The following is an 11,204-nucleotide window of genomic DNA, read 5'->3' as shown; positions in this document are numbered from 1 at the left end:
TCACTCAAGTGATTATCTCCAAAGAGACACAATCCCAAGCAAATCACAAAACAACTAACATATTTTTATTCTGTTACTGCTATTACAGTAGAGTTTCTTAAGACAAAGAATGATGTCTTCTTGAGGACTGGATACAAAGTATGTGATTTTTGTAAAAAGACATTAGATGAATGAATGAGTGAATGAATGAATGAATGAATGGTGTCCAGCATCTTTGACCTACACAATGCAATCAGTCCCTTAATCTCTGCTGAAAGGCTGCTCTCTGATGGGCTCTTGAACTCTGCGGCTGAGTGGAAGCTCTGAGTGAGTAGTGATCAGTTGGTGTCATGATAAAGAAGGAAGCCTGTGAAGGTGGAGTCATTGACATTATCTGCATAGAGTCCATTGTGGTCTCCATCTCCGTAAACCTGGAGCCAGACTTGGTCGCCCACCTCCAGATGAAGGAGCACCGAGCCAGAGGCCTGGTCCACGTTCTTGTCCTGGTACTGGTCATAGGTGAAGAGCACAGCTTTGTCTGTCTTGAAGAGGCTCACCTTCACATCCTTCATGTACACTGTGATGTGGTAGGAGAAATAATACAGCCCAGGAATGTTGCAGTGGAATTTCCCGGTGGTGCCATCATAGTGGTTTTGCTGATTGTAGAAGATCTTGGTAAAGCGAATGGGAACGTTGGGGACAGTGACCCGCTTCTCCAGCCCCACGCTGAAGGCCGATCGGTAAACATAAGCACCTTCTCCAGGCTCTCCCTTCCTCCCTGGGGTTCCTGGAAAGCCTCGGGGTCCTTCTGCCCCTGTCACTCCTGTTTCACCAGTCTCACCCTTAGGACCAACAAGACCTAGAAAGCAAGAAGATCTGAGTGACCCCAGAGAACAGAACTCCTGCCCGGCACGGTGGCTCACGCCTGTAATCCTAGCTACTTAGGAGGCTGAGATCTGAGGATCAAGGTTCAAAGCCAGCCTGAGCACTAAAGTCCGTGAGACTTCGTTTTTTTTTTTTTTCTGTGGGTCATGGGGCTTGAACTCTGGGCCTGGCTTCTGTCCCTGAGCTCTTCAGCTCAAAGCCACCACCTTACCCTTGAGCCAAGCCCCACTTCCCGTTGTCTGGAGGTTAATTGGGGATAAAAGTCTCAGGTCCTTCTGTGCCCGGGCTGGCTTTGAACCTTGCTCCTCAGATCTCAGCCTTCTGAGTAGCTAGGATTACAGGCGTGAGCCACCGTGCCGGGCTCCACTCTGCTTTTTATGGATCAAATAACAAAGCATTGCTTCTTTCCTGTATGAAGACCTTAGTTAACAACCAAGGTCTTCTCAGAGCCGCGGGGGCTCTCCTCTACCAAGGAGAGGTCTGTGGTGAAGGAGGCCAGAATTCTTGTTCTTACCTGCATCTCCCTTCTCACCCTTCTCACCAGGGGTGCCATCTCTGCCATCTCGGCCTGGGGTTCCATTGTGGCCAGGATGCCCTGGGATGCCAGCCATCCACCCTGCACAGGTTCCCTTGGGTGGGAGAATGGGAACTCCTGGGCCTTCCGTTGGGGTGTTCTCCGCATGACTGGGCAGGATGAAGAGCAGTAAAGCAGCTCGCAGCAACAGCATCCTGAACCCTGGAATCACATGCACAAGATGGGCCATGGGAGGCTCAGAACTCACGCGTGCCTCCCATCAAGACCCACACTGAATTCCGTCCATCTCAGCAGAATCCACTCCGCCTCTTCCAGGAACCTTCTTCTGACTACCTGAGCCTGTCCTGTTATCTTCCTACTCTGCAGTTTGCAATGCTTAGCCTCCTTCCCTGTAGAAAGGCTCCTTTGCCTACCAGAAGTGTGAGCTCAGAGATGACAGGGCCGAGCACAGATGTTGGCTTACCATGAATACATTCTCAAGTTTTCCAAAGATGACTGGACAATTCTAACAAATGCCTTTGCTGGAGCCTTTCTTGTTTCTCTCCTTTCCCTCCCATTTTCTGTGTTAGTTCCTCCTTAATTCACTCCCATTCCTTTTCTTTCTCTTCCCCTTTCCTGGGTCACAGGTTTGACCATGAGGTAGTTTATGATAATTTTGTTGTGTTTGTTCTTTGTTTTGGTGGGGCTGGGGTTTGAACTCTAGGCTTTGCACTTCTAGGCAAACAGACTATCTCTTGAGCCTTGCTCCTAGGCAAGTGTTTTCTTTTTCCCAAATACTATTTTCTTCTTGTTGTTCAGGCTAGCCTTGGACAACAATCTTCCTACCTAAGCCTCTTGTGTAACTAGTATTGGAGACATGCACCACCATGCCTGCTACTTACTGAAACAGAATCTCATTCACTTTTTGCTTAGGCGTTATGAGCATAAAGATGTGAAGGTAGAACAGGGGGTAATGATGTGAAAATACTAACATAATGAATAAGATGTGAAAATACTAAATGAAGATGATTGGAAAATACTAATATAATGAATATAATTAAAATGAAAAACTATGGGATGAAATACAGCTAAAATACTTAAAGAAATATATTGCCAATACAAACTTGTATCTAAAGGCATGTGGACATGGGAGATAAAACGGATGCAAGGACACATAGGACTGTAACCATAGGAACAGTCAGGAGCATGGCTTACAAAATAGAGTAAATGTAAAATACCTAAGAGCCCAGACACCTGGGCATAGGAGACAGAGCAATAGCTAGAGTAAAATACCAACACATCTCTGGGCACCACTGACCAAGGGCCTAACCAATTCAAATCAAGCAAGAAGGAGTCTGGGGTCAGAGAGGAGTAGCCAAGGACCAATATAAACAAAAAACCCAGAGTGAGGGACGGCACTTCTGCTGGCCTTAACCCATGCTGCGGTTGGAGGATCTTTGGCCTGCAGGAGCTGCTCCTTGCCTGGCGAGGACCAGTGAGGACCAAGACTCACTGTGCCATCCCAGAGCTCACACCATGGCAGGGCTGGGAACTGCATCTAACAAGTCATGGACAGGCCCTGTGAGTCCAGTGAGTGTACTGGATTGGCAGGATAGAATTAGGTCAGTTAGGACTAGAATATAGTGACTAGGATATAGTGTTAACTCTGCTAAGCTATGTTAAATCAATTAACTATGTTGCATTATCTGCCCATTAGTAAATTACTTCGCCTGCTCACGACATTGGGCTAGCCTTGATCCATGATCCTTCCCATTTGCCGGGGGGTGGGGGTGGGAGGTTATGGGGCTTGAACTCTGGCCTGGGTGCTGTCCCTGAGCTTTTCAAGGCTACCACCCTACCCTTGAACCAAAGCCCCACGTCTCATTTTCTAGTGATTAATTGAAGATGAAAGTCTCCCCAGCTTTGTATTGCCCAGGCTGGCTTGAACCTTGATCCTCAGACCTCAGCCTCCCAAGTAGCTAGGATTACAGTCATGAGCCACTGCCCGCCCGGCTGATCCTTCCCATTTTTGCCTCCTGGGATTATAGGCATCAGCCAGCCAAAATGTTGTTCTTGTGTGTGTGTGTGTGTGTGTGTGTGTGTGTGTGTGTGCGCGCTGCGCAGCGCGCGTGTGTGCATGTGTGTGTGTTGTTTTTGTGTTTTGCCAATCCTAGGGTTTGAACTCATGGCCTGGGTGCTGTTCCACAGCCTCTTTGTGCTCAAGACTAGCATTCTATCACTTGAGTCACAGCACCACTTCGAGCTTTTTCTGAGTATTTTATTGGAGATAAGAGTCTCATGGACTTTTCTGCCCATGCTGGCTTTGAACATGATCCTTAGATCTTACCCTCCTGAGTAGCTAGGACTACAGGTAAGAGCCACTAGTTCCCTGCTCTTACATTAATTTTTAAAACCTTTCTATATATTTGAAATTAAATAAAAGTAGGAAGTTATGAAAGAGGTCATTTCTGAATTATTTATATGTACAAATGAATATTTTAACATTTTATCAGCTCTGTGTGTGACTCAAGCTATGCGGCTCAGAACTATTTTTTTATTTTTTTGGTCAGTTGTGGGACTTGAACTGTGGGCCTGGGCATTGTCCCTGAGCTCTTCAGCTCAAGGCTACCACCCTACCCCTTGAGCCACAGTGCCACTTCCAGTTTTCTGGTGGTTAATTGGAGATAAGAGTCTCACAGACTTGGGGCCGGGAGTTTTGCCTAGTGGTAGAGTGCTTGCCTTGCAGGCACGAAGACCCGGGTTCAATTCCTTGGTACCACATACATAGAAAAAAGCTGGAAGTGGTGCTGAGGCTCAAGTGTTAGAGCTCTAGCCTTGAGAAAGTCCAAGGACAATGCTCAGGCCCTGAGCTCAAGCCCAGGACTGGCCAAAAAAAAAAAAAAAAAAAAAAAAAAAGAGTCTCACAGACTTTAGTGCCCGGGCTGGCTTTGAACCTTGATCCTCAGATCTCAGCCTACTGAGTAGCTAGGGTTACAGACATGAGCCACTGCACCCAGCCTTCAAAACTATTTGTTAAAATCCCAATATTGAAGCTGGGTATGGTGGCTCCTACCTGAAAATCATGGTTCAAAGCCAGAGACTCTTATATCCAATTAACCACTAGAAAATCCTAAGTGTGTTGTGGCTCAGTGGGTAGTCTTGAGCTGAAATGCTCAGGGACAATGTCCAGGCCAGAGGTAGGGTGGTATCTTTGAGCTGAAGAGCTCAAGGACAGTGCCCAGGCCCAGAGTTCAAGCCCTATGACCCACAAAAAAAAGAAAGAAAGAAAGAAAGAGAGAGAGAGAGAGAGAGAGAGAGAGAGAGAGAGAGAGAGAGAGAGAGAGAGAGAGAGAGAAAGAGAGAGAGAGAAAGAGAGAGAGAGAGAGAGAAGGAAAGAAGGAAGGAAGGAAGGAAGGAAGGAAGGAAGGAAGGAAGGAAGGAAGGAAAGAAAGAAAAATCCCAATATTGGTTAAATTTATAGAATTAAGAATTTACCCTATAGAACACTAACCTTGAGGAAAGCCCAAGGACAGTGCTCAGGCACTGAGCTCAAGCCCAGGACTGGAAAAAAAAAAAAAAAAGAATTTACCCTAAATGTATGCTGTCCTACATTTTTCTATAACTCTAAAAGAAAATGTTGCAAAGCACACGTTGACATAATATAATTTCAGTCCTATTCAACTCCACCTAATTCACCTAATTCACATACCAGAAGAACTAACATGTCTCTCTCCTTCCTTCTTCTCTCTTTCTTCCTTCCTGTTTGCCTGGCCTGCTCTCTTTCTTTCTTTCTTCTTTCTTTCTTTCTTTCTTTCTTTCTTTCTTTCTTTCTTTCCTTCCTTCCTTTCTTCCTTCATGCTAGCATCAGGGTTTGAACAGAAAGCCTTCTGCTCTCATTCAGCTTTTTTCACTCGCTGTGGTACATGGCCACAGGATCTGTATCTGCATTTGGCAAATCAGATGATTAAACAACAGGAGTAGAAGAACTATTTGGGAACATTGGGAAACATGAACACGGAGTTAGTGTTGTTATCTTGAGACAGTCTTGCTATGTACCCTGGACTGACCTTGAACTTACCATCATCCTGCCTCAGCTTCCATGTGTTCAGCTCCATAGTGGAATACTACAAGTGTATACCACCACACCAACATAATATGAATATATTTGCTTATAACCCATTTACTGTACTAGAAATGATTTATGATTATTTCTTTTATTTGGAAATGCAACAATCACAACCCAGCACAAGAAACTATACTTCTCCCCCAGCTGACTCTTAAGTCTTGCACTTTTGTTCAGTTGGTGATGGAATCTGTGTACTTCATTGGACTCTGTTTTGTTGCCTAGGCTGGCTTCAAACCATGATCCTCCAGACTGCTTCTTCCTGAGCAGTTAAGATTATAGACATGAGCCCAATAAATCAATATTCTCTCCAATTCAAACAGGAAAAAATCATAGGCTGGGAGTTTGGCCTAGTAGTAGAGTGCTTGCCTAGCATGCACAAAGACACGGACGGGTTCAGGGCTAGGAGTTTGGCCTAGTGGTAAAGTGCTTGCCTGGCATGAACAATGCTCTGAGTTCGATTCTTTGGTACCACAAACACTGAAAAAAAGCAGGAAATGGTGCTGTGGCTCAATTGGTAGAGCGCTGGCCTTGAGAAAACCCAAGGACAGGCCTGGAGTTCAGTCCCCAGGACTGGCAAAAAGAAAAAAGAAAAAAAGAAAAATCTAAGCCAGGCGCAGTGGCTTATAGCCAATGGTGGGTCCTGCCTGTAATCCTGACTACTCTGGAGACCAAGAACTGAGGATCATGGTTCAAAGCCAGCTGAGACAAGAAATCCCATGAGATTCTTCTCTCCAGTTACATACAAAAAAACAGGAATGGGACTGTGTCTCAAATGGTAGAGTGCTAACCTTGGGGGAGTGAGGGGAAGCACAGATTCAGTCTACACCCTGATTTCAAGTCCCAGGACCAGCACAAGAAAAAAAAGAGGCAGGGGAGGACAAAGAAAAGTAAAAGAATAGAAGTAGGAAGGAAGGTGCAAGGTTGGAGTATTTATGAGATAAGTGTTCTGGAAGCCCTAGCAGAGTTGAAGTGGCACGGGTGGCCAAGTGTTCCTGCCTGGGAAACATCCCTCAATAACTCTTCTAGAAGAGACCCCATACTCAGAACTCCAGTCTTTCCCCAGATTCTACCTCTGGTATTAGGATAAACTTAAGATGGACGTCTCCTTCTACAGCCTGAGTCTCTCCCCTTTTCTCCCAAGAGAAAGCTAGAAGAAAGCATCCCGGAATGGAAAATAACTCCCAAGATCCTCGACCTGAGACATCATGGAAGCCTGTTGTGAAGTCAGGTGGTTAATGACACAAAACTGATTCTAAACAAAATTCACTATGTGCATTGTTTTACACTAAGGCTCAGTAATTTTCTACCAGTCTTCTTGTCTCCTAGACTCCCTCAGAGCCACGGAACTAGGCTTGTTTTCAAAGCCTACTCCTCTGTAATGGATCTAAGAAAGATGATTGGAAGTAGTGCCCCATAGATGACCATGGTTTCCAGAACCATACTCCTCTATCCCATAGCTCTCTTTACACTAGGCAACCAGCTAATCCTTCATGTAGGTCTCCTAGTACATATACAGTGTAATATACATCTATGTAATTGCTGTATAAGTTCTTTGGTAATCACAGGAAACGACTGATTCTTGGGAGTTGAGTCTGCTCAGAACACATTCTTATGTCGCCCTCTGCAGGACTCAAGAGATTGTTCTCAGGAGCTGATCTCAAGGTGAAGTTGTTCTCCCATAAGAAGAGGTGAGTTAGATGAGAACAAAGAGAGACCAGGAAGACTACTTGTTCTGAGACATTTTTGTCTTTAAACTTTCTCAGATATTTGTCAACTCTGACTTTTCGTCAACTCCAGCAATAAAAATCTGTGACAGCTGTGGCTCCCTGTGTGCTTTTCCTAGAGCAAAGGGGGCAGATGTTGTCAAGGCAGCATCTTTTCCTCAGGGAAACAGAGGATAATTCAGGATGCAGGCTCCAGAATAGGTTAATTGTAGATTAGAGTCTCAGGTCCTTTTGTGCCCAAGCCAGCTTTGAACTGTGATCCTCAGATCTCAGCCTCCTGAGTAGGTAGGATTACAGCCGTGAGCCATGGCACCCAGCTGGTTTACTACTTCTGCTTGGATTTTTTTCCTACCACAGATCTACTTCTGGTTTTTTAGTGGTTAATTAGAGGTAACAGTCTCATGGACTCCCTGCCTGGACTGCCTTTGAACTGTGATCCTCAGATCTTAGCCTTCTGAGTAGCTAAGATTAGAGGCATGAGCCATTGTCACCCAGCATTTGCTTGTTCCTTTTTTAAAGAAGACCATGATGTTCTGGAGATTCTGAATGGCTATAGAATGATCTGTTATTTTCACATTAAAATATAAGAAAATGCCCCCTTTAACCTTTTGGAATTCTTGCAGCAATAGTATGTGGTCTCCTTTGGGACTAGCAAAAATAAGGAGGAGGAGGAGGAGGAGGAGGAGGAGGAGGAGGAGGAGGAGGAGGAGGAGGAGGAGGAGGAGGAGGAGGAGGTAACTAGGTGTGAAGAGTCACTGAGTGTGAGAGCAGGAGGAAAAGACCTTAAAATACTCAAAATCCTGAAATGCTGGAGCAAAAGTCGTGTCAACCACTGCCCTGCTTTTCCCAATGGGAAGGCTAAGAGAGGCATTTGTTAAAGCTTCAGGAGAGTCATTTCCCACACTAGCAGTTTTGCACTTGAATTATTCTAACCTCTACAAGAACTTTCTGAGAGAAGGAAAAATTGTATTTTTCAGAAATGAAAAAAAACTGAGAAAATAAAGAAATAACCCGAAAGATGTCCAGTCCTATCTATTTACAACCCACTGAGACTCCCACTGACGCCTTGAACATTATGACACAATGCTTTTCAGAGTGTTGCATTGAAAGACCAGGAACTTGAACAGGCTGAGATGTTAGCTTAACATCATACAAATACTTAGGGCAGAAACACAGAAGTGTAACTAACACAGAAGTGCAATGTCTCCAAACATTTAAAATACAATTTGTCAAAACAAACTCCAGGAAATGGAAACATAGGGGTAGGGAGAATTGCTGGGGGTGGTAGTGTGTGTGTGTGTGTGTGTGTGTGTGTGTGTGTGTGTGTGTGTGTGTTTAATTCTTTTAGTGGTGTGGGGGGCAGGAAGCCACAGAAAGAGAAGGAGGAAGAGTGAACAAATGCAATCATGCTATTCATTATACACTACGTAAAAAATAACCTGCGTAACTTGTAGGCAGAAATAGGAGGTAGAAACAGGGAAAACAAAGGACATTTCCCAAAATGTATTCATTATCTGACATGAAATGGAAAGCCCACTGCACAGCAGCTTAATAATAACATAAAATTAGTATAAGAAATAAAAGATCAGTCAGGTGCTAGTAGCTCATGACTATAATCCTAGCTACCTAAGAGGCTGAGATCTGAGGATCTCCAGACAATTATAAAACAAACAAGCAAACAAACAAGAAGTAGAACTGTGGCCCAAGTGGTAGAGTGCTAACTTTGAGCAAAAAAGCCCAGGGACAATGCCTAAGCTACAGGACTGGGGCAAAAAACAAAAATAGGACTGTGAATGGTGACTTACAACTAGAATCCCAACTACTCACGAGGTGAAGGAAGGATAATAGTGTGTAGCACAAAGCTATCCAGAGCAAACGTGCAAAGCAGACAATTTTACCACACACATCTTATCTCATGAACCTGATGCAGTGGCTAGCCTGTAAACTTTCACTCTGAACTTATTTGCTGAATAGAATCAGGTCAGCTTGGCTTTCCCAATGTTCTTTTTTTTTTTCCAGTCCTGGGGCCTGAACTCAGTGCCTAGGCACTGTCTTTGAGCTTGTTTTGCTCAAGGCTGGCACTCTACCACTTGAGCCAAAGTAACAGTTCCAGCTTTTTCTGTATATGTGGTACTGGGGAATTGAACCCAGGGTTTCATGTATGCTAGAAAAGCACTCTACCACTAAGGCACATTTCCAGCCTCCCCAATGTTTCTTTACGTGCTTTTTCATTCATTCTGCCTGATGGAGCTGAAAAGCAATCTCTCCTCTTTTCTCTTATCTAACTGGACTCTATAGAAGAATCCTCCCATCTCGTTGATCCCCCCAATTTTTCCTACTAGAAATCATGCTGTCATTAAATGAAGCAAGAAAAATTCAAGATGATCTCAGGCATTTTGACCAGAAGAAACAATCCTTTCTCTCCCAAATCTCTGGAGAACTCAAAAAGCACACTATCTATATCCATCAGTGCTAGCTGCCTTCATTTTTCCTATATCCATCCTTACATTAATATAGAGAATAAAACCTAGACACACTTCAGTCAGGAATGAGCATCCTCCCTTATTTAGCCTAGAACTTAATAGTATAAATCTTACCCGCTAGTATGGAATCAGAGCCACGCATTGTAGCCTGGATGGATATGAAGACGAGATGAGCCAGCCTCAACAGCCTGCTACTCATGGAAAAGGGCAGGCCCCACCTCACAATTGTCCTTTGCCATTGGCTATCCCAAAGAGGACCAGAGGCCAATGGGTGGATACCTGCCCCTGGCAGCGGTTTCAAGTCTCTACCCCAGGGAGACTTGGGTTTGGAAAGCCAAGTGGAGCTTCAGTCAATCTCTTATGCTCCCAAGCCTTGAGCCTAATTTTTGCCTTCTCCCACAGCAACAGAAGATGGGGCAAGGGTAAGGACCACAATAGGAAAATAAGCTATTTCTATGTCTGAGGAGAAACTTCCTCATGTAGAATGAATTGCTTATGGGTCCCAGAGAGCTTCTTCTCCCATAGATTCTTCCTTATTAAGTCAGGCACACTAATTCTCCCATCACAATCTTGTCCATTCTGCATAATTAAATGGGAGACCATGTGGTTCAAACATCAAGTAGTTAGGGAGGAAGAACTATTGAAGAGCTGCACTAGGATGGGAGAGGGGCTGCCTCTTCCATTCTCTGGGCTTGACCTCAGGTTGAGGAATGCCTGGTAGATGAATTCTGAAAGCTGCTCTGGAATGGGTTCTTAGGTGGTGGTGGTAGTATGGGGCCTGGAAGGTTCGAAGACTGTAGAGGGCCTACATTCTAAAGTTTTTGAGCCCTACATATTTCAAACCCAGTATAACAGAAAGATCTTGCATAATGCTTGGTATTGGAATGTCTTGTTTGTTTGATTTTTGCCAGTCCTGAGCCTTGAACTCAGGGCCTGGGTATTATCCTTGGGCTTTCTCAAGGCAAGCACTCTACCCCTTGAACCACAGTACCAGTTCCAGTTTTTTCTGTGTATATGGTACCAAGAAATCGAACCAGGGTCTTCATGCATGTTAGGCATGCACTCTACCACTAGACTAAAATCCCTTTGAGAGGGTAGGTACTGAGGCTTGAACTCAGGATCTCGCACTCTTACTTATGTTGTGTGTGTGTGTGTGTGTGTGTGTGTGTGTGTGTGTGTGTTGTTGTTGTTGTTGTTGTTTTTCCCCCTCAAGCCTGGTACTTGAGTCACATTCCCACTTCTAAATTTTGCTGATTAATTACAGATAAGAGTCTCACCGGTTTGTCCTCCTGTCTGGCTTCAAACCAATATCCTCAGACCTTATTCTCCTGAGTAGTGAAGATTACAGCCACTGGTACTTAGCAAGAGTAAAAAGGGGCCTCGCTGCTGCCAGCACCGTAAGCATATGCCCTATCTGCCTACTGAGAAAGCCAGATCTAGGCTGGAAGCAGCTCAAATGTTGCCACCTAGTATTTCTTGAAAGCTTAACTACA

The 11,204-nt window shown here is 44.6% G+C and overlaps 1 protein-coding gene across 1 annotated transcript in view; it reads right to left on the bottom strand.

The window, feature by feature from the left end:
- Adipoq (adiponectin, C1Q and collagen domain containing) overlaps window positions 1-9,931 on the bottom strand; it is a 10,154-nt gene extending 223 nt beyond the window's left edge. Inside the window, exons 1-3 of the mRNA XM_090343555.1 lie at window positions 9,826-9,931; window positions 1,379-1,600; window positions 1-838 (exon numbers count right to left, since the gene is read on the bottom strand). The exon at window positions 1-838 is cut by the window's left edge and continues 223 nt beyond it. Of these exons, the coding sequence (XP_090199681.1) occupies window positions 318-838; window positions 1,379-1,600; window positions 9,826-9,910 (828 nt within the window). The 5' untranslated portion in view covers window positions 9,911-9,931 and the 3' untranslated portion in view covers window positions 1-317. The remainder of the gene's footprint in view (window positions 839-1,378; window positions 1,601-9,825) is intronic.
- Between the last annotated feature and the right edge of the window lie 1,273 nt (window positions 9,932-11,204).

Source organism: Megascapheus bottae, chromosome 1 (assembly GCF_031878675.1).
Source record: "Megascapheus bottae isolate mThoBot1 chromosome 1, mThoBot2.hap1, whole genome shotgun sequence".
NCBI lineage: Eukaryota > Metazoa > Chordata > Mammalia > Rodentia > Geomyidae > Megascapheus > Megascapheus bottae.
This window is presented reverse-complemented; position numbering and strand designations above follow the sequence as displayed.